The sequence below is a fragment of the Apteryx mantelli genome, chromosome 5 (assembly GCF_036417845.1).
Source record: "Apteryx mantelli isolate bAptMan1 chromosome 5, bAptMan1.hap1, whole genome shotgun sequence".
Taxonomy (NCBI): Eukaryota; Metazoa; Chordata; class Aves; order Apterygiformes; family Apterygidae; genus Apteryx; species Apteryx mantelli.
Window position 1 is genome coordinate 10,537,981 of NC_089982.1, and position 20,483 is coordinate 10,558,463.

General features: G+C 41.6%; 2 protein-coding genes across 8 annotated transcripts in view; one reads left to right on the plus strand and one right to left on the minus strand.

Annotated features, from left to right (window-relative positions):
- ALB (albumin) overlaps positions 1-8,619 on the minus strand; it is a 45,098-nt gene extending 36,479 nt beyond the window's left edge. For 4 of the 7 annotated variants that reach the window (XM_067297492.1, XM_067297491.1, XM_067297485.1 and 1 more), the window contains exons 1-3: positions 8,338-8,619; positions 4,921-4,977; positions 3,999-4,163 (exon numbers count right to left, since the gene is read on the minus strand). The gene's annotated coding sequence lies outside the window, so the exon portion shown is untranslated. The remainder of the gene's footprint in view (positions 1-3,998; positions 4,164-4,920; positions 4,978-8,337) is intronic. The other 3 variants (XM_067297487.1, XM_067297490.1, XM_067297489.1) reach the window with 3 other exon arrangements.
- A 361-nt stretch (positions 8,620-8,980) lies between these two features.
- Positions 8,981-20,483, plus strand: part of ANKRD17 (ankyrin repeat domain 17) — a 95,778-nt gene continuing 84,275 nt past the window's right edge. Inside the window, exon 1 of the mRNA XM_067297493.1 lies at positions 8,981-9,478. Coding sequence (XP_067153594.1) covers positions 9,089-9,478 — 390 coding nt within the window. The 5' untranslated portion in view covers positions 8,981-9,088. The remainder of the gene's footprint in view (positions 9,479-20,483) is intronic.

A 20,483-nucleotide genomic window follows, 5' to 3' on the forward strand; every position in this document is an offset into this window, starting at 1 on the left:
TATGTAAGTGCTTTGCTGAATGCAAATAGGCTGAAGCAGATGTTTAAATCTCACTTCAGTGGAATTTAAGGGCTTTGCTGAACATGGAGAGACTAGTGATGCTTGAAGGTATGCATGTGAATTTATGTTCAAACTGACTTCTGGAACAGAATGTTAAGTATTAAAAAGTAGTGTCTTGTGTATAATCGAAAACCACTCACTTGAGAAATCAAATGTTTTAGGCTGAGCCTGGATATCTAAGTTCATGAATGAAAATAAATAATCCAGATTTACCTTTCAATACAGTCATAAGCTGCCCCATCAGAGCTCCGTAAGTAAATGTGTATTTTGACTTACTGCATTTCTCTTTTCAAATGGCTACTTCCTAAAGGTACTTCCTCATTTAGAATTATAATTGAATCCATGTACATAAATGAGAAAATAAGAGAATGATGGGCGACAAAATGAAAATTCCCCTCACCGGTATTTTTCCTCCCATGTACATGAAATGTTCAATGAAATGGACAGTAATTCAGAAACATAAAATTATTCAAGGCAGCACCTAACCTTGTAATTTGCTTGCATTAAAGTCAATGGCAATGTTAGTGCACTTCATACACACAAGAAAAAAATCCCCGTTCAATCTACTAGAAGTAAATGGAAAAAAACACTACATTTCCTGTCAAATGGAAACAAATGTAAAGAAATAACAAGGAACTATAAAAAATCATTTTATAAGATATCTATGTTTAAGAATCAAATGCTTTACTAAATTTTCCTTTCCAAAATTTTGGGAAGAGTAAGAATTTGTCCTTAAGGGCCCTCAATTCTAGTTTTAGCTAAAGATCGATTGCCAGTTTGTAGCTCCATCTGCTGTGCCAAACTGAAATAACAAGAAGTTCAGTCTTTTCTTTCCATGTTTTTAAAAACCGTATCTCAACCTCCACCTAAAACAGAAGATCAGGAATCAGCAATAAATATAGTTGTTGAAAGCAAACGACGTGAAGACAAAAGGGTAGAAAATGTGAGCCAATAGGTAAGATAGTACACAATAAGCAAAACGGGTTCTGTTTTGAGAAAGGGAGCCTCCACAGACGTTGGGGGGTTTGGCCAACTTTTATTTTTCAATTTGTCATTAGATCTCTGAGAAAATGTTTACCTTCCATTTTACATACCTTTTTGCGATATCAAAATCTCTTACACTGCCTTCATTTAAACCAAAATCACTACATTTTACACGGAAAGAAGGAGATTCTCACTCCTTGTCATGTCCAGAAATAAGCCAGTCCTGTAGGACAAATATTTTCTAGGGACCCTTTATGTGAAGATAGAAGAGTAACAGCTTGAACCTTGTTTTTCTGCCTCCCAGCAGAAGGCTGTTTGCATTATAATCTCCTGAGTTGCATGAAAAGAAGCAATTTCAAGGACTAATTTCAGAACTAATCAATTGTTTACTTCAAAAGTGGTTACTACAGAAATTATCAAGGAATAGCAAGGCTCAAAGCAAAACATAAAATGTAAGAAATTTTTAACCTCCTAGCTGATTCTTGTGTAGTCTACTTTGAAGCTACCTTACATGTTGCTAACAAAAAAAGAAGATCCATTAATTTGGCAAGTAAACTTTCACACTGAAACACAAGTGGTTTTGGCTTGAGGGCTCTTATTCACAGCCTGGGACCACAGGTCCATAAAACAAAACTTGAGAGTACACAGGTTGAACCTAGCTGGTAAAAGAAGTGGTAGCAGTCTTCTGCTGCCACAGGTAGCACCTCTGGATGGCAAAGCTCCGTTCTAACCACTAATAAGTATTCTGTCTGTTCCATTCTTTCCTTCTGTGTTAATGACTACCTGGTACAATTTGGCAGTTTGGTGACCCTGTACGAATTAATTTTAAATCCGTTTGGACGTGTATCTATATACACCTCTCTCTCTCACCCCAGCAACTAAACCATACACTAAGCACAAGTCCTAGCTCAGTTATACCAACTAAGGTGTTCTGGTTAACAAAGACTATTCTGGGCAGTAGTGTTGTATCTGCCCTGTAGGTAGATCTTATTTTCTATAGCTATCAGTCCAGAATCTTCCACAAAGTCAATATAAATTTCACAAATATTTGGTGTTTTTTCCCTACTTTATTTCATGCATGTAATTCAGTTGGGCAGATTAGACAGAGGTTACTTTTCCTAAACACTCCCCCTAAAAAAGCCTGTTTTTCTTTCCACCAACTACACAAAGAGACCAGGCTTCGAGGTTACGTGTTCAAGCCCTCTCTTTTATCTTAAGATCTCTCTTCTATTTTGATTTTATTTTGATCATCTATAGACCTTGAGCAGAATCAGAAAGAGATCCAGAAGCCAACCCAAATGCTTCTTCCTTCTATTTGAAGGAGTATTTTTCCATTTTACATTCACAAAGTGTAAAAATTTTGAATACATGTGAAAGCAAGTTAGGAACCTGAAACCTATTTTCAAAAGTCATTTAGCCATGTAAAAATTTAATTCTTACAGAGTATTCATAAATTTTAGGGTCCCAAGTTCTTAAACCATTTCTCAAATATAGTGTAGGCTCCCAATTAGTTCACTGCTTCTGAAAACTTTTATTCAAACATGTCTTTGCTGGCTGTTTTAGTTATAATAATACAATATAAACTAAAAGGGAAGAACATTGAAGAACAAATTATAAATGGATGGGTAACACCTAATCATCTATTTGCAATGACTAAAAATTATATTGGTTTTAAAAACTAAATCACTCTCCTACAAAACACTAAACATATCACAGAACAAACAAGTCTTTCCAGCATAACGCTTTAGGCAAATTCTTAACTAATCATCCCTTTAGAATTTCAAGTTTAGAAAACTGTTACATGCCAGGTGGACCTGGGACTATAAAGAAGGGTATGAAATAGTGACGAGTGCATGCAGCTCGGTGTAAAAACCTAGCAATTTCAAACATTACATTAAAAAGTCATTTAAATACGAATCATACTACTTCTCTTTGCATTGTCAGGCTTAGAATGTCTGCCTAATGACTGTCAGGGGCCGTCAGTGTCACAGTCCAGTGTTCTGTCAAAGGCAACCATCTTATATCATCCATCCTGAATATATATTTCTATTTATTCTTGTGCCATTATTGTCTTTTTAATGCTTCCCAGATTTTTCGAAAAAAAAAAAAAAGGTCAGCTTGGCCACAATTAGCTGGCTCGCTACTGTTAACACGCATGCCTCCGGCCAAACACTCAAGTTCAGACAACGAGATATAAAAAAATGCACCCCAGCTTGGGAGTGCTTTCCCTCAAAAACACACCAGAAGCTACGGTAAGGAAGTCCCATTAAACTATCTGAATTCACTGCAAATATATTGGTATACATCATCGTATTTATACCCAAACCACAACTATTCCGTGCCATTAAAATTTTCCAGCACTCCTAACAAATGCCCTCATATCAGACATCACTCTGGATTCAGATGTGTTGTGGGTGGATGAATGTGACCAGCAACATCCCCTGAGATCTGGCTGATCACTTCTACTGATGACAATTATGACATGAAGGAACACAGAGAAAGTTAGTCTTTGTTACCAAAGCGTGAAGTGGATGGAGTATCATTGTTTCATGTAGAAAAAACAAGGCTCTTTTAACAGAGCACTTATGTATTTCTCCAGTGAATCAATCTGAAAATGGTTTTGCTTTCTGGACTTGATTTTACTTTCTCAGTCTTCCCCAGGTGGGGTTGTAAATCAGTGGTCAAATCTGGCACGCTGTTATATTAAGTCCTAGGGGCAGTTCCCAGAACATCTAATATCAGTATCTGAGATGGAAGATAAACAGGTTTCAAAACACTTGATCACTGGCCCAAGCAGGATACATATGTATTTCAAACTGACACTAACGTGGATAAGCGTAACGAATGGCAAAATCACCTGGTTTACCATGCCAAATGTGGGCAGAAGAAGGTACTCTTGAATGTGCTTTCAGATGGAGTGTATTTGAGTCTTAGTGTTAATGTAAATGCTTTACCTTCTGCCTATATAGCTGTGCTGTCCCTTGGTGGATAGGGCTCCTGCAATTCTAAGCAGTTCTTCCAGGCTAACGCTGCTCTTGTTAAATTCTGAATATGTCTCGATTTTCTTTACTTTCTTTACTCACAAGACCACACTGATAGAGGTGTTCACGCGAAATTTGCTGTAATGGAGAAATACAGACATTGAAATACTGTAAATAAAAGTAATTGCTATGGCTGCATAAAAACAATTTTAAAATCATTTTTTGCCATGAGTAATTTATGGTTATTAAAACTGACTGTTTTAGACAATCTTAAAACATACATAAGAGAAAACAGTACGCCTCTGGAGGTAAGGCATTTGTGTTCTTTTCCTTCTGTCTTTCTCCCCTGGAACTGATCTCAGCACTAATTGCATAATTGCTAAACAACCTCAACTTTATTACTTCTCTTTAAAATAAGTAACGATGGGTCAATTTTAGTTAATCTTGTCTCCCATTTAAGATCTTCCTTTTTCTTTGACACAACACTATGCATCAAGGAGGTACAGTGAGCCAGTCCTTTTGATACATGTGCTGAAGGAATGCGACAGTTTGGGGTTCACGGCTCCCAGAATGACGTGAATAAAAACACTGCAGCACATATACAAGCTGTAATAACTGTATCCTCTCAAAAGCAATACATCAAAGATACCCAGTGAATTCACTCATTCTATAACCAGTGAAAATGGCATGACTTGGTTTTTCTTTTAGTTTCATAGCTCATTTGGATATCATCTGGAGGTGTATAAACTCTATGTTCCTCTCACGTTTCTCTGACTGACAAATATTGAAACCAGATGTATTCAGAGTTGAGATGAAGAGAGAAAAATGTGAGGAGTGTGGTTTTAGGTTAAGAGCATTCAGGTTTTTTAAGAGGCACTAGCTCTTTAGCACTTACAGGTATTCAGAAGAAGCAGTTGCATTCACAGGAGGATATAAACTGCTACTGAACTGGCTAAAAGGAGACAATAGGAAAAGGTAACTTTGTGGCGTGTGGAATATTCCTCAGTTCAGGTCAAAATTTCAAAAAGTTTTCACAAAAACAAAGAGAAAAAATAAATCACCCTCTACCACCCACCCCTCAAAAAAAGTATTTCAACATTCAGAAGTATCATTTAAGCGCACTTACAATAAAAGTTATGGAAGTTACAGGTTAAATTCATTATTTAATCTTTGTACATCAAGAATGAGATATTTGCTTGTACCCCTCTATCTCCCCACAGCCCTCACTGATAATTTCAGAGGTTCTGATTGCTGTGCAGGAGCTTCTGGGGTGAAAAAATACCCAAGAAATAAGACTTGAGTGGGGACAGAGCATGTTTAGGACAGCTGGAGGGGATGGCATAGAGCACAGGTGTGCTGAATTAGCTGGAACATCTACAAACTGGAAGGGAAAGAGTGTGTACGTACAACCAGGGCAGAAGGGTTGGGGGCGGCAAGTCAGAGAGTTAAGGGGTGTGAAAATTTGAATGGTGTGTGTGTGTGGGGGGGTTATTAAAGCTCAAACCAATAATATTTGTTCAGTTCCAATAACAGTTGTAGTTACAAACCAAAATCAATATCCTTGCTTCCTAATTTTAATCATGATACTGCTTCCACTAATAAATGAAACTGAGAGCATATCCATGCAGAAGCTTATACCATAGGATAGGTTTAAACATGTGAGTTATCTCACTGAATTTTTTAAAGAATCTGGCACACACAGGACAGTTCGTAAAAGTATTAACTGAATGTAAACCTCAGGTCTCCCTGCTGTTCATATTTAGTGTTCGGTGAAGTGACCAATAACTGGAATGGAATTGCACAAATACTGAAGTCACAGATGAAAGGGATAACAAAGGATTATTATTTGTCTAAAGATTTACTGCAGCTTTACAGTACCAACAGAAACAAATGTCTAAAGTTAATCAACTTTATAGTCTCACAAAAGGAAACGTATTTGTTAGGTATTAGTTTCCTGATTAGATCTTATTACTAACTTTCCATTGTTATAGCATCCATTACCAAAAAGCCCTACAAACAGGAAACATGGCTTAGGTAATACAACCGTATGGGAATTGAAATACCAAAAAAAAATCTTAATCATTTACTCTTTCGTTATAAACATCTGTCTTGAAGATTATCATGGTATCTATAAGAATGTTTTACTCTGGGTTTCTAAAATGTAAAGTGCATATAATGCTTTCTGAGGAGGTTTCATACTTCCCCAAAATGTTCTCTTCTTTAAACCATTACGAGATTCATACCTGCCTCTCCCTAAGCAGCTTTTGCCCATGACAGAAATAAAGCTTATGAGCATGACAAATCTAACACTAAGCTTCTCTAAGACTGCAAGTGCTTTTATTGCTGTTGCACTCACAAAAGGCTCAAATTAGTGAGGGTGGTAGGGAGATTGAGATTAAGTATATAGTGTATGTAATAAAAATGGGGGGAAAATATTTGTTCTGCGCTGCAAGACTAGAAGGAACAATTCTTTGATCAGAACAGAGGTCGCTATCATTAAAGAAGCTGAACAAATAGCCCCAGACAGGCGACGCTGCTTGTGCCAGGAAGAGTAGTGTTTTGTAACGATTAAACCTGATTTGGAGATTGATAATATAACACAGGGTGATAAAACAATATGGTTGCTTACTAGCAAGAAACTGGACCGGATGGCTCAAAAGACTCTTTCCAAGCCTACCAACTGAACTGGATACTTGAAGCAGTATGTAAACCTTCAAGCCTGGTATTATAACGTAGATGTGTACACAACTGAATGGAGCATTAGTTCCCCCATGCTTGGCCTAGATCAGCTCAGTGCCCTTCCCTGTCACGTCCCTGTGCCACGCTGCGCTGCACCACGCTGCGCCGGCGAGGGTCAGAGAGGGCAACTCCTTGATAACAGCTCAAAGGGTAAAACCCAGTCCTGCAACCGTCCTTCCTGAATCCAAGCTGCAGAATTTGATGTAGTTGGACAATCTGCCCCTTTGCCTGGCCAAACAAATTTAATGCACAATTTGGTTCAAGGAGTCAGTCACCTCTGGGATGAAAATTGTAACGAATAGGTCACTTTTCCAGTCACTCAAAAAAAAAAAAGACATCTTTTTCACATGCACGTATCTATATTCACTTACAATTCATATTTTCTGCTTGTTGTGATTACAACAAATAACAAATGCTTGATTTGTGTACACATCTCACTGTAAATCAGTAAATACCAGTGCGTTTGACATAAAAGAACAAAATCATTATCCTCACAGATCCATCTTCGTGTATCTTGCACTGTTTTGTTTTTGTGATTTTAATGCAGTCCTACCAGGAAGTAGTAGTTAGGCGGCCAGAACATTCAATTTATTCCTCTTGGATCACGTCAAACTGTCATCTACAGAGGTATTTATAAATTTATTGTTCAGTTTAGACCTCATATCTGAAGATTAGAGGTTAAGAACTACAGTTAAAGAGCTGGGTGTCTTACAAATAATGCTGTAACTTAATAGCGGTGCTGTTACCACTAATGCAGTACTTTTATTAAGGACATATTGAGGCATACGAAAGAGGTAGAATTTGGTGGGATGTGAGGAACACGAAGATTTGAGGAGGGAAACTCTGCAGACTTAGATTCGTGATAACTATCCTTTTGAAAAGTTTTTTTTTTAAAGCAGCTTTTCATTTCAGAGGTGCTGCAAGCACAGGTGGTGCTTTCTGACATTATCCAAATAAGAGAAAGACAACAATTAAGATTAAAGAAATGAAGTAGGACAAGCTCTTTGCACTCATGTAAAATGTAAGTGAAATAGAAAGACACTACTGGCTTGAAAAGACTTAATTTCAAAGCATCAGTAGCATGCCAGTGCATTATCACCACAACCTTTACAATCATGCGTTTCTGTGATTAAAACTATTTGTGTTGACTTCCATCACATCCAAATGAACAAAAAGCCCATTCCTTTAATGACAATGTATGAACTGCCGGTATCTGTCAAAAGCTTTATGTTAATGCACGAGTCGCCCTGCATCGTTCTCAGTAAAGGTTAGTGTTTTTCCAGAGAAAAAAACAGTTAAGTACAAACGTCCTAAATACATGCTAGGGATGAAAGTCCGGGACCGGGGGGGGGGGGCGGGGGCTGAGGGAGGAAACAGGATACGGTGACACAGCTAAAGGACGTAATTAGTGTATCGTTGAAATAGCACAGGCAACTTGGTGTTTCCTTTTTTTTTTTTGAAATTCTATCAACTTTCTTTTAAAACCAGGCTGGGGAGTCCGCCTTGGAATAAAAAATATCCACTTAGTGTGGAATGCAGTAAAGGGCGTTTACTCGTCATTTTAAGCACGCACATGTTATTTCACGGAGGGGTCAAGCTGAGGCTTGAGCTGTCACGTTCGCCACCTCCGGACGCGCAGAAGCCAAGCCGCGCCACAGAAGAAGGTGGTGCTTTTCGCGGCGAAGCCTTACCGCTCTCCTGCCACTTAGTTTGTCGAGTTTATTCGAGGCAAAAACGACGGGAGCATGACCCGGCCTTCCCGCCCCGGGGTCACACCGCCGCCTCACATCTCGCCATCCGCCGCGGCGCCGCGCGGACGGGAGGCCCTAACGGCCGCCGCGCGTGACCGTTAGAGCCTCCCGTGCGCGCGGCGCGGCGCAAAGGGGTGGGGGGAGGGGGCGGCGCGGCGCGAGCGCGGCCGCGCAGGGGCGGGGCAACGACTGGAGGCGGCGAAGGGAAGAGCGAGAGGAAAAAGAGCCGCCCGGCGCCGCTGCGGCGGCTGATGACGTCGGCGGCGCTTCCGGCGCCGGGGCGGTGACCGAGGCACGCACGGAAGGGGGTCGCCGCCGGGAGGGGGCCGCGGCGGAGCGGGCGGGCGCGCGCGGGGGGGGGGCGGGGGAGCGCGGGGCCGGACCCGCTCGAGCCGGGCGGTTGCGGCGGGGGCGCGCGCGGGGCGGCGGCGCGAGCGGCCCCGGCCGTTGGTGACGGCGGCGGCAAGTATCGCGAGAGGTGGCGCGGCGCCGGCGCTAGAGGTGACCGAGACAGCGGCGGCGGCCCCGGTTGCCTCCTCCTCCTTCCTCCGCGGGGGCCGGCGCGCGGCGGCCATGGAGAAGGCGCCCAGCGCGGCGGCGGCGGCGGAGGGAGGCGACGGCGGCGAGGCCGGGAGCGCCACGGCGGGGCCCGGGCCGCCGGAGGGGCTGAGCGGCGGCGGCGGCGCCGGTTCGCCCCCCCCGCCGCCGTGCCCGGCCGGGGCGGCGGCGGCGGCGGCGGCGGCAGCGGCGGCGCCGCGGGGGCTGGTGCGGGTGTGCGACCTGCTGCTGAAGAAGAAGCCGCCGCCGGGCAAGGCGAAGCGGAGCGGGCGGGCGGGCCGGCCGGCCAGCAGCAGCGAGAGCGGCGGCGGCGGCAGCGAGAGCAGCAACGGCGGCAGCGAGGAGGAGGAAGAGGAGGAGGAGGAGGAAGACGAGGAGGAAGAGGAGGAGGAGGAGGTCTCCGAGGTACCGGCGGGGCGGGGGGCTGGGGGAAGGCCCCGGGGGTTGCCCTCCTGATCCGGTTTCATAATTCCCCCCCGCTCCCGCCTCCTCCGCTCGCCGGGCCCTGCCGCAGAGGCAGGAAGGGGGCAGCACCGCGCCGCCCCCCGGCGGCCTCGTGGCGGGGCGGGACCGGAGCCGGGAGCCGGGCACGGCGGGAGCCCGCGGGCCGGGAGCGGGGGGGTGGTGGTGGTGGTGGTGGGGAGGTATGTGCCGGCCAAACCGGCGGGGGAGGCCGCCGGTGGGAACTGCCCCCCTTCTCCCCTCTCCAAAACGGGTTTCGTCCGGGGCGGGGGGGGGGAGTTTCTGCAACCGGCCTTGGTCTCTGCTTTGGGGTTTCCCTTGTGGGTTATTTGATTGGTGGGTTTTTCCCCCCCTTCCCCCCCCTTTTCTCTCCCCCCCCCCTTTTTTTTTGGTAGGCTGCTGCTGTGGGGGAAGGCCCAGGACTTGTTCTGTGTTTTATGTCCCCCTCTCCTATGATCTACTCTTTCAGATTAGAGCCATAACCCTAGGATTTAACCTTGCAAATGCACCTGGTACCCCCAAATACCTGGGTTTAGCCTTGGGGGACAGGCCTGCACTAGGTAGGGTGTGTTGCTTGGAACCCCTTTGCACTATCAATAGCAGGAATAGATTCATCATGAGTAAAAGCAGGTGATTTTTCCCAACTAAAGCCATGGAGTCCTGGTCATTTTGCTCCTGTCCCAAGTGCTCCCGAAGCCTGATGGCAGCTGCCGTTTAAACGTCATACTGAAACAAGTACAGGGAAGCATTTTCAACTTGCTCTCATTTAATATTAGGTTTTTCAGGTAGGTATCACTGGAAAGGGCAAATAAAGACCAAAGCCCCTTTCTTATTTGCATAATAGTCACACACAGTTGCTTTGATGACTAGTTTTGTATTTGTAACCTATTAAGCTGGATGTTCACTTCTGCTTTTTTTGAACGGCATCCTCGAAATAGTCCACTGTAAATCTGTAAGCTTTTCTTTGAGCTTTATTTATAAGCAGTTTGGGTTTCAAGTGACATATCCTACTTTTGTGTTAGATATTAAAATGGGGAGGAAGAAAGGAAAGGAAGAGTCCAATATGGTTAAGAGCTAACCTGTTATAGTTTTTCCATGGTAAAGTACTACTCTGCTTTTTATGTCTGCAGAAGTTCATATTAGAAGCATTTTATCAAATCGTTGTAAAAGAAACTATACACGGTGAGCGTGTGTCTCGACTAACAAGCAATTACGTCTGATATTTTGTTTTTGTAGTACCTGTTTTAGGAAAGTGAATATCATCATGTGGGTAAAAGTTCTCAAAGGGTGAAGTTAGGCAGCTGTGCTCAGGTGTTAAACTGTGACATCTAGCAGTCCTACAGGTGCTTGAATAGCTCCAAGTTGGTTACTTGCTTGAGAAGAGGTTGCTGAGTTTAACAATGGTGGTGCAAGGCAAGGGAGGATGAAAGCAGTCTAGAGACGTACAGGTGTTTCAGTTGAGAGTTAAGCATCTGGATTAGGTGTATGTGAAAGCAACCTTCAACAGAATTTATGTAAAATAAGACTTAATGGCAAAATCATAGGCAAATTTATTCTGTGGTCCTTATCTGTTAGTGGTCCTCTCTTCAAAATGGTTCCTTATACAAGTTGCAATGGATGCTGTACCTGGCACGGTAAGAAATGCAAAGAGAAGGGAGGAATGCGTGCAAGTCTCAGCTGACGTGAGCCTTCACCCTACATAGCCAGATACCTATTTAATATGCTTTCAGACGTGCAGAGAGATGGAAAAGCAAATGGTCATTAAAATATCATGAGGCAGCAGAAGAGCACTTGCCTTTTTTGACAGAACCGTTTGTATTGTTGATATCAATAGCTGGGAAGGCAATTCTGGCATCTAGAAGCTTCCTTGACTTTTTCATCTTAGTCACAGTCAGTGAAGGCTTCCCAGGCTGGGTGTTCTGAGTTTAAATATTGAGTGGGTAAGTACACTATAAAGAAGTTAACATCATGGAGTTTTTCAGGTTCAGGACACAACAGGAAATGCATATTTTTTGCTTCATTTATAATAATTCATCTTCTTGGTCATTCAGGTTGCTTACAAAAAACCTGTTTTGGTCTTTCTCTCACTGACTTCATGATCAAATGATGCAGCTTGGTAGAATGCGCGCGCCTGAAATCACTGTTTTTAGGAATGTGAATGTGAGGATGGCCTGAATAATGTAGTGGAGGATCTAACTTCAAAGTAGTTTCCAGTAACTCCTGGGGAGGAAATGTTTCAAGTGTTCTTGATGAAAGGGATTTTTCTTTGTCTTGAAAGCAACCTGATAGTTTCGGCTTTTAAAAGCTGTGTTTAAAAAATTGTTTGAGCTTCTGCTGTGTTTTTTTTTTTGCTTGTTTTCTGTTTTGTTTTTAATTCAGACTTACTTGAGATGTGTGTAGCTTGTGTAGCTTTCAGCAGTTCGCTTGTGGTCTTCTGACCACTGGCCATCTGGAAGACACATAAAGTAGAAAAATGAAGTTTAAGGTTTTGCTGTAAATGGAAAATATTGTGGAAACACTGTATAAGTGCAGTGGGTGATGCGGCAATTGGTGCTCCCTCCCAATCTTTCAGTTATTAGCTCTGTGAACTTAGGACAGTTTGGCTAGTTTTTGCTCTTCCCATGCTTAATACTTTGAGTCTTCTCTAATCTCGGAAGTGAGCAACTTGACATTTGACTATGAGTGCGACAGCTTCTAAAGATCAGGAGTACAGCAGGAACAAGTCAAGGAAGCATAATTGGAAACATGGCAGATAGTGAATCGCAAAAACCCCATGAGTGGAAAGACATTGTTTGGCTTGGTCATTGCTGCGCTGATGGAATGGAATGAAAAGTAGTAATCAGATGTTTTCATCTCAGTCTATTTCTGAATGCTGTTACATCTCAATGTGGAAGCATAGGCACTGGATAGAGCTCTGGAAGAAGTTAAAATGGTGTTTCATCGCAACAGCTTATTGAGCTCCGACCACAAAGTTCAGGGTAACCTCCAAGGTTACTTTGTGAAATTGCAGCAAGCTACTGTTAGCCAAAAAAAGCCCACAATGTTCTTGGTAGCGCAGTCCAGTATGGTCTGTAAATGGCAAAAGGTCTTTTCTCTAACCACCAGTTAATAAAAGACAATGTGGGAACTCTTTTCAGTATGCAGGAGGAGGAATCTTAAGGTGAGAGAAAAATGACAGAAGTCAAGCATCAGAAAAACTTTGTCCGTTACTGTGGCAGGTTTCTGTTTTTCAGATGTACGTGCATACCATCCCTTTTACTGAGCAGGAGGTCAACTCGCATGCGTTCTAGCAGAATTCTGGTCTTAGTTTATGAATCATCATGTTATATATAACAAACCAAACTGTTCAGTTTTTGAAAAAGTAGTCTCATAAGCTGTTTTAAGGAGCTGTATCTACCATTGTCAAATGGGACTGCAGTGACAGTTTGATCAGGTGACAGCTCACAGAGTCTGTGCATTCAGGCAAAAACTGCGTAGGTACAGGGCCATGTATGAAAACTTAGTTGACTGACATGTTAAATGTTTATGGCTGAGATATTTTTGGATGAAACATGTCAATATTTTTATAGACCTTATGTAGTTTTCCAGCTATTATGAAGCTTGAGGTACAAATTATTCATCTGTAGAAACAGAGTTGCGTCCATAGAGTGGTATTCATTCCTTGGATCTTCTGTTGGTTAATGGGTCTCTGTTCTGCGTCAGAATTTTGTGAAAAGTGTAACTGAAAAAGACTGTGCTCTTGGGCCAGTCTATTCAATGGATCCTTAATGGAGAGATGCTTCTACTGGGATTCTGTACAGTGTTCCTTCCACCTCCAATTAAATGTGACTTATTCTTGAGACGTAAATCTGTAATACCTGAAGATGAAGAAAATTGCCTATGAAATTTCACGTGCTAGGGGACAGGTCAAAGGCCTGTTTGCCAAGCTCCTTAAAGTATGCAAATTAGGTGAAAGTTGACATATAATATGAAACTACTAGTAATATTGTTTGAGAACACTTATTTATTTGTGTTTTTATTTATTATTCAGTTTTTTTTGGGGGGGAGGTTCTTTTTTTGTCTGTGTTTGAAAACATGGCTTAGCAGTTCCTCTGAATAGGTTCTGGAAGAATACGTAGATCTGCAGGCTTCTTGCAAGTTTTCTCATATGTGCTGATTCTGTTAAACACTTGCTGTGAATCAACTATGGAATGGTAAGGTGAAACCAAAAAATGATCAAGTCCTCATCTGTGCAGGAGCTGATATCTAAAAGTCTGATGTCCGGAATGCATTAGAACTTCCCTTATGAAACACAGAAAGGTTTAATTGTTTAATCTAAAATCTGTTTACAAGCTGATTTTAAGTCTTTGAACTTCCAGAATGTCTGCTTCTGGCAGTGAACTGGCAAAAATATTATGTAGTTTATAACTGTTTTTTCTTCATGTCACATCCATTTTATGAATGTGTAAGTTTATTTTTTCTTGACTGAACAGTCTCATGATGAGTAGATGTAGATCAGTCTTGGAGGAGTTGTTGTTGTTATTCTGGCCAGTTTGCTTTGTCACTGGTTCTCGGATGATTTCTGCAGATAGAGGACTGTGCCTAGGAATGCTAATAGTAGATATACCTGAAAGCACTTCCTGATGAAAAGGATATATTAAAGACTTCTTAACTGTTTCTTAGGTATTCTTGTTTTTATTTTGCCCTCATTGCTTCTATAAAGAAGATACTTTGGGGTGTGTGTGGTTCCCTCCCGCCCAGTTGTAGATGAATTAGTAATTGAGCTGAATTAGTAAGACTAAGTAGAGGATTGGGGTTTTTTGTTGTTTTAAAATCACATCATGCAGAAGAAGCTACTCCTAACAGCTCATTTGATCTTTGGATATAAGGTGTTAATCTGAAAAATTGGGCTTCCTGGTGTCACTTTGAGTGTCACAAACACACAGCTGCAATACTTAAATTGTAAAAGGTCGTAACAGATTAGAAGTTAATGTAAGATGTTGATTTCAAGCATGAATTTTATTTTCTAAACCTCTGCCAACTTTATGCCAACTCTCTTAATTAGACTCCTGAGAGTACAGAAGTGTGAATGAGAGGGCCCTTGGCTTCTGCAAGGCCACTGAACACCCAGCATGCCTCAGTTAACCACTGTATGATATGTTTTCTGTACTGCCATTACTTCCATCTCTTTGTCCCTTCAACTAAATGGCTGAAAATGCAGCTAATTGGGATCTGTCCTTGTTAGTGTACAAAATCCTGATATACAGTTTGAAGTCTCATATTTTGCATCTTTGTGCTATAATCCTTCCCACCCCCACCCCCTTCAGCATTTCTTCCCTAAACTGTCTCGTTTTCTCCCTTCAGAAGAAGAAACGATAGTGAAAGCCCTCAGAAAAAACTTGTTGCGTAAGAGCTAAGGTGACTTTGGCTTTTTCCCTACTGGTACAGTTACTGCAGTGTGTCACATGGTATAATAATGCTTATCCTGCACCAGTTCAACTGACCTGACTGAGAAACCAGGTGAGCCACAGCAGAGTTCATGGCAGACATATTTTCTATCTCCAGAAATAATCTTATAAAGACAACTTGGAAACACTCATGCTGACCTGTATGGTACAAACTCCTGATACAAAACCCTGTCTTACAGAAAATATTTTGACATTTGTTTGATGTTAGAGGTGAGATTTATGTTTTATTTTGAGTGAGGAATATGGTAAGTATGATCGAATATAACTGTCAAGAGTTGGCATCCTTTAACTTTCTGCTGATCTTCAGAGGCAATTCAGGTTTGCCTGAAAGTATGTAAAGGATAGCTATCAAAAACCCCTGAAATGTCAGGGCTCACAGGGCAAGTTGAATTCTGCAGTGAAGTTCCACAACAGTAAAATTTTAACTGACCACTGGAAGTGTTAGCCAAAAATGTTTATGTCCCTTGGATATTTTTCACTGGAACAGGTTCCAATAAAATCAGTTTGGAAAAGTGGAATAATGATTTGGCTGGCTTGAGTCATTCCCTGCCTCATCATTACTGGCAGATATGTTGCCTCTTTGTTTTCTTGCTATCATCTGTAGATCATGTCTGGCATATGCCCCCTTTTCTGAAGCAATACAGGTTACTCAAATTCGTGTGCTGGTTAGGAGAATACGTGTACTATTACTGTCTGAGCTGGTAAGCAAGTTCGAGTGGTGCCTATTTGTTCATGGAAAAGACTTTAGGTAGTTGAGCTAATAAACAATGTCTTGTTAGACCCAGTGTGTATTTTATCATCTTCAAGATGTTTGTTTACTTAATTGAAGTTATTAGTGAATATTTAGGTCTAAAAAAGAAGCACCTAGCATAAAATGATCACTGCGTGATGTGGTGTTATCTGTCAGTGGTGCCATGTGATTTGCTTATTTCCCTGCATGTAAGGGTATATTTCTCCAGGAGAGCTACTTAACTCTTCCTTTATATGCAATCTGGAGCTAAAAGCCTCTTGTTTTAAGTTAGTAATTTAGTTTTCTTCCACAGAAAGCACTCTCTTTAAAGATTTAGCTGAGATGTGAGCAAATTTCCTCATTTGTCAACTTCAAAGACAAATGGGATTATATATGTTTTTCTATTCTCCGTGTTTTGAAAAACAGGACTATTCTTGTGTGCTTAGGATATGATTGATTTGGGAGTTCTGAATAGGAATTGAAAATCACTGCTGTGGATCCCAGAGAGATAAGGAGGGTTTGCTTGCAAGGTTGAAGAAACAAACCCTTTTAACTTTGGGTTAAATAAAATATGACACATTTTTAATGTTAGTCTTTAGGCCATTTGAGGCGGGATCTGTGGCTACCTTGCTAGGCAGTAGGCTTTCTTCTGAGTGGGTAACGTGCTTCTGATAGCTTTGTGCGATGGCATTCTAGGTGGCTGACTTGAAATAGCATCTTGAGAAGGTATGCTGTATCTGTATAGCTCCTGCAGCTGTGTGTTTTTTTCTGAATCCTGTCGCTCTTAAAATAACTTGTGATGCCTCAAAGAAGAATACCAAGTGTGTGGATGGGTAAAGACTTAATGTTAGCAAATAGTTTGGATAAGGGCGTTTAACTAACAGATATACTCGGAGAAAAGTGTCTTCTGTAACACATCAACAGCTTTATCAGTGAATGTAAGTATGTCTTGGTGTTAGTGTGTGAATTCTGGCTATCTCTGTGCAGTCATTGTGCAAGGACAACAGGAATATTTTAAAAGAACATAAACTTGACCAATAAAGGGCAGCATTTCCTTTGTTTTCACTAAGCAGTCAGTGCTTTGTGCTATTCAGTACCTAGAGGTTATCTCAGGATTCCAGATGTTTTTCAGACACTGCTTTCCCTACCTTTATACAGTCTTAAATGCACAGTTGTCTGAAGAATTAAGCCACATGTAGGTATTCCTTAACTGTTCTTTCACCTTACGTTGCTATTAGGTAATGGTTGTAGACCAGGATAAAAATCAGACTTGAGACCGAGCATTTATTTAAGATAGCTTCATTTGTGCTTCCAACTTTTTCTTTTTGGTTGAATGTTGTAAGTGTGGTCTGCTTGCATTATCCAAAGCCATTTCTGACAGTTAGAAATTATTGGCGTCTGATGCACAAGTATTTTTTCTCTACTGTAGTTTACCTGGGTGCTCACATCTTACAAATGCAGTGGTATATTCTAGGAAATGCAAGAAGCTGAAATCAACCTTTTCTTTTCTTTCTTTTTTTTTTTTAGCTTTACAGTGTCTTAGCTTGAATTAGGACTTTGTGGCGTTAGCCGTCAAGAATGGACAGCTTTGTGCATGTACAGCTACACATCTGAGCAGCGGCTGTTCAGGTGCTAGATAGTAGAGCTGGGAAAGTGGAGGGCTATTAAGTATGATGAAATATTGCAAACGGTTTGTTTTGGTGTCCCTTCTCCTCAAGTTCATGCTGATACAGTTAAAAAGTGAAGTACATGTATGTTCATTTAATGTCTTGATTCATCTTTTTTTTATTTCCTCCCCTCCAGCCCGGGTTAAAATTAGAGGCATCTTCCATGCTACATGACTTGATCTTTCTTTTGCCAAGGAAGCTACCTTGTGTTTGGGTTCAGGTTCATTTCTCCCTGCCCAAGTAAAACAGAAATGCTAGCTTCTAAGCCAGTACATCTGTCCCTCTTTGCAAAAACTGTTTTGTGGACTAGAGCAGAAGGGGAACATGTGAAACCTCTCTCTAAGGCAGGGAGTCATACAGAGATAAAAGAAAGAAGGTCATTTTTAACCTCCCAGTTTTTCCCACTCTCTTAAGGAGAGGACTGGAACATGTTTGTCTATGAAAGTTGGAAGTTGCAAGTAAATCTCTGTATGCAAGATATTTGGTGACTCAAATGTTTTCCTGTGCCTTAACTTTACAGCTTCAAGTTTTTCTTTCCTTTTGTTCAGCCTTGTCCTGAAGTGTTTTACCAGCAGAGTTTTCCTTTTTATGCCCTTCTACAAGTAAGAATTGGTTTTCATCCACAGAATGGTGAACAGTGCTTCAGTGAAGTTGAAAATTCAAACTTGTGGTGCTACTTTGGTTTTCCTGAAGTGCTCAGTGCTGTTCAGAGTCTTTATCAGTGGGGATACTAATCCCCCTGAAGTCAGAGAAATTGGGTTTCTGTGAAGATCGCAGTGAGCACATTTAAACAAGTGCTGCTGCTCAAAAAAAAGGGGGGGGGTGAGGCAACCTCCCCTTCCCCCCTCCCCCCCCTCAAAAAAACCCCCTCAGCAACAGAAAAAGCATGTTTATAGCTGATCAGTTCCTTGATCCAGTTTGTCAAGCAGTCACACAAGAGCTTCTGCTGACAGAGCAAAGGGCCAGGAACTTGGATAGGGAGAAGGGATGAGGACCGCCCTTTTTGGTGGGACTATTCATTTAAATGCCTGTCAAAAAAAACATTTATGTCCTCTTTGAGGACTTGAATTGTTGACAATGCTACGGATCTGTGAAAACTCTCATACCAAAGGGCAAAGTAATTCTCTTAAGTTACTCTACAGCTTCTTTGGATGTTGTATTTGAAAGTGTCTGGCACAGTCCTGGGAAGATATATCATGTAGTGTTCCCCCCCCCCCAGCTTTAAAGCTTTGATGCTTTTTCAGACAAAATGTATCTGTTGAGTTTTGTAAAGCAGCATTTTGGGATGGGAAGAGAGAGGGAGGATGGAAGCAGTGTCTTGTTCAAGAGTCTGCACTTTTCGTTATCACCATTACCACCTCTGCATTATTCAGTGAAAGGCAGCGAAGGGATTAGTCTGTGTGCTGGCTAGCATCAAATAGTCGCAAAGCATGATTGTGGTCAATATGGTAATCATAATACAAATAACCAAGCTATCTTGAAGAATAAGAGCACTTACTTTAACTTAACAGTCTGCTAGATAGATGAACATATGCCTTCTGTCCATCTCAGTCACTAACAGAAGTGAAAGCTGGCATAACAGCATGCTGGTATTTTTGGGAAGCATCGGCTTGATAAAGGATCTCCTCAGTGATAATTATAGTGGCAAACTCCATGTGCTAAACTTTCCAAAGGGCTTCTCAAGCCTGCGTGTGTGGGAAATGTTTATGCATCTATGGAACTCCTGTGTAAAATCAAGCTCCATGTACTTGGATCTTTGAGGGAGTTTTTCGAAATGTTCTGGTATGTGCACCGGAGTTGTGTCCTGCAGAAATCTTTAGGGTATGGCACAGTATGATGCAATGAGTTGATCTAATATCTAACCTCTGCCAAGAGAGGGATATCTCTTCCTCCTTCACTTACTCCCAGCTGTGCATTTACAGTGCTTAGGTTTTGCCAGCTCTCATTGTCCTAAATCACTGGTCTGTGATGGGGCCAAAAGGTACTAAAGCTGGTGTGATGAGGAAAGGGGTGCCGAGGGCTTTCTTTTTTGAGCTGTTACATCAGCTCTGGATATATCTTGTTCATGTATGTGGGACTGGATATATTGTTTTTAGCTGAGCGCTGAGGAACAAACAGCTCTGCCAAGTGCAGTGTTTGTTATGAAAGTTACTGCAGGTGCTAATTCCTCCTGTGTTTTGGGACTGTTGGACTGTTCTGACCCAGCATTGCTTTGCTATGTTGGTGTATGATCAAAACCTATTAGTCAGCAGATCTCTGCCTTCAGTAATGTTATCAATGTTAGCAGTTTTGAAGAAGTGTATGAAGTAGTGTCACTTAAGAAATTGAGTGAGTTCGAGTTGAAATACGAGTAGGAATATAATTCTCAATGCGTTATATTAAAAACCTATCTTTTTACATTTAAAAAGAAACAAGGTTTCAAGGATGATATTCATCTTTAGTGGTGGTTTTCACTGTAATCCAGAGATAGGTATTGAAGAGTATGCAGCTTTTTCCAACTGTTGGAGTATTTATTAATAGAAATAACTTGAGCCCTATATGTTGTAACAAGTATTGTGCCCAGTCTGGGCCATATTTAAATCCTCTGAAAACTTTCTGTGATAACAGAAAGTGGCTGTTTGGTTTAGACTTTAAGTAACTTCTAGCACATATATTAGATTTTGTCACAATGAAACAATTCCATTAGGCTCTGTGTGATTGATTTAATTTGAATTAAAATGGGAGAAATTATCCCTCTATGTCTGTTGGTTTGGAAGAGCCTTTGATGTCAAGGCAGTGAGTGTTGCCTAGCTATACTGTTTCAGACCAAAAGTGTTTTGTTTTTGTTTTTTTTGGTTTGGTTTTCTGGGCTCTTGAAGACCTTCAGAGTTTGTCTTCAGGTAAAATGAGGCTCATATTGTGAGTGCATCTTGGACTGAGGATGGCAGATGTCCTTAACTTGTTTAGAGGCTATACAGATGCCATTTAAACTGCACATAGTTGTCCTACCACAAATATTTCATGAGTGGAAGGAGAATGGCATACATACTAATTAGTTTTAAGAAGGATGCCCCCCCACCCTACCCTTCCTGTCTCCAGTTGGTGTTCTCTGTGCATGTGTTCCC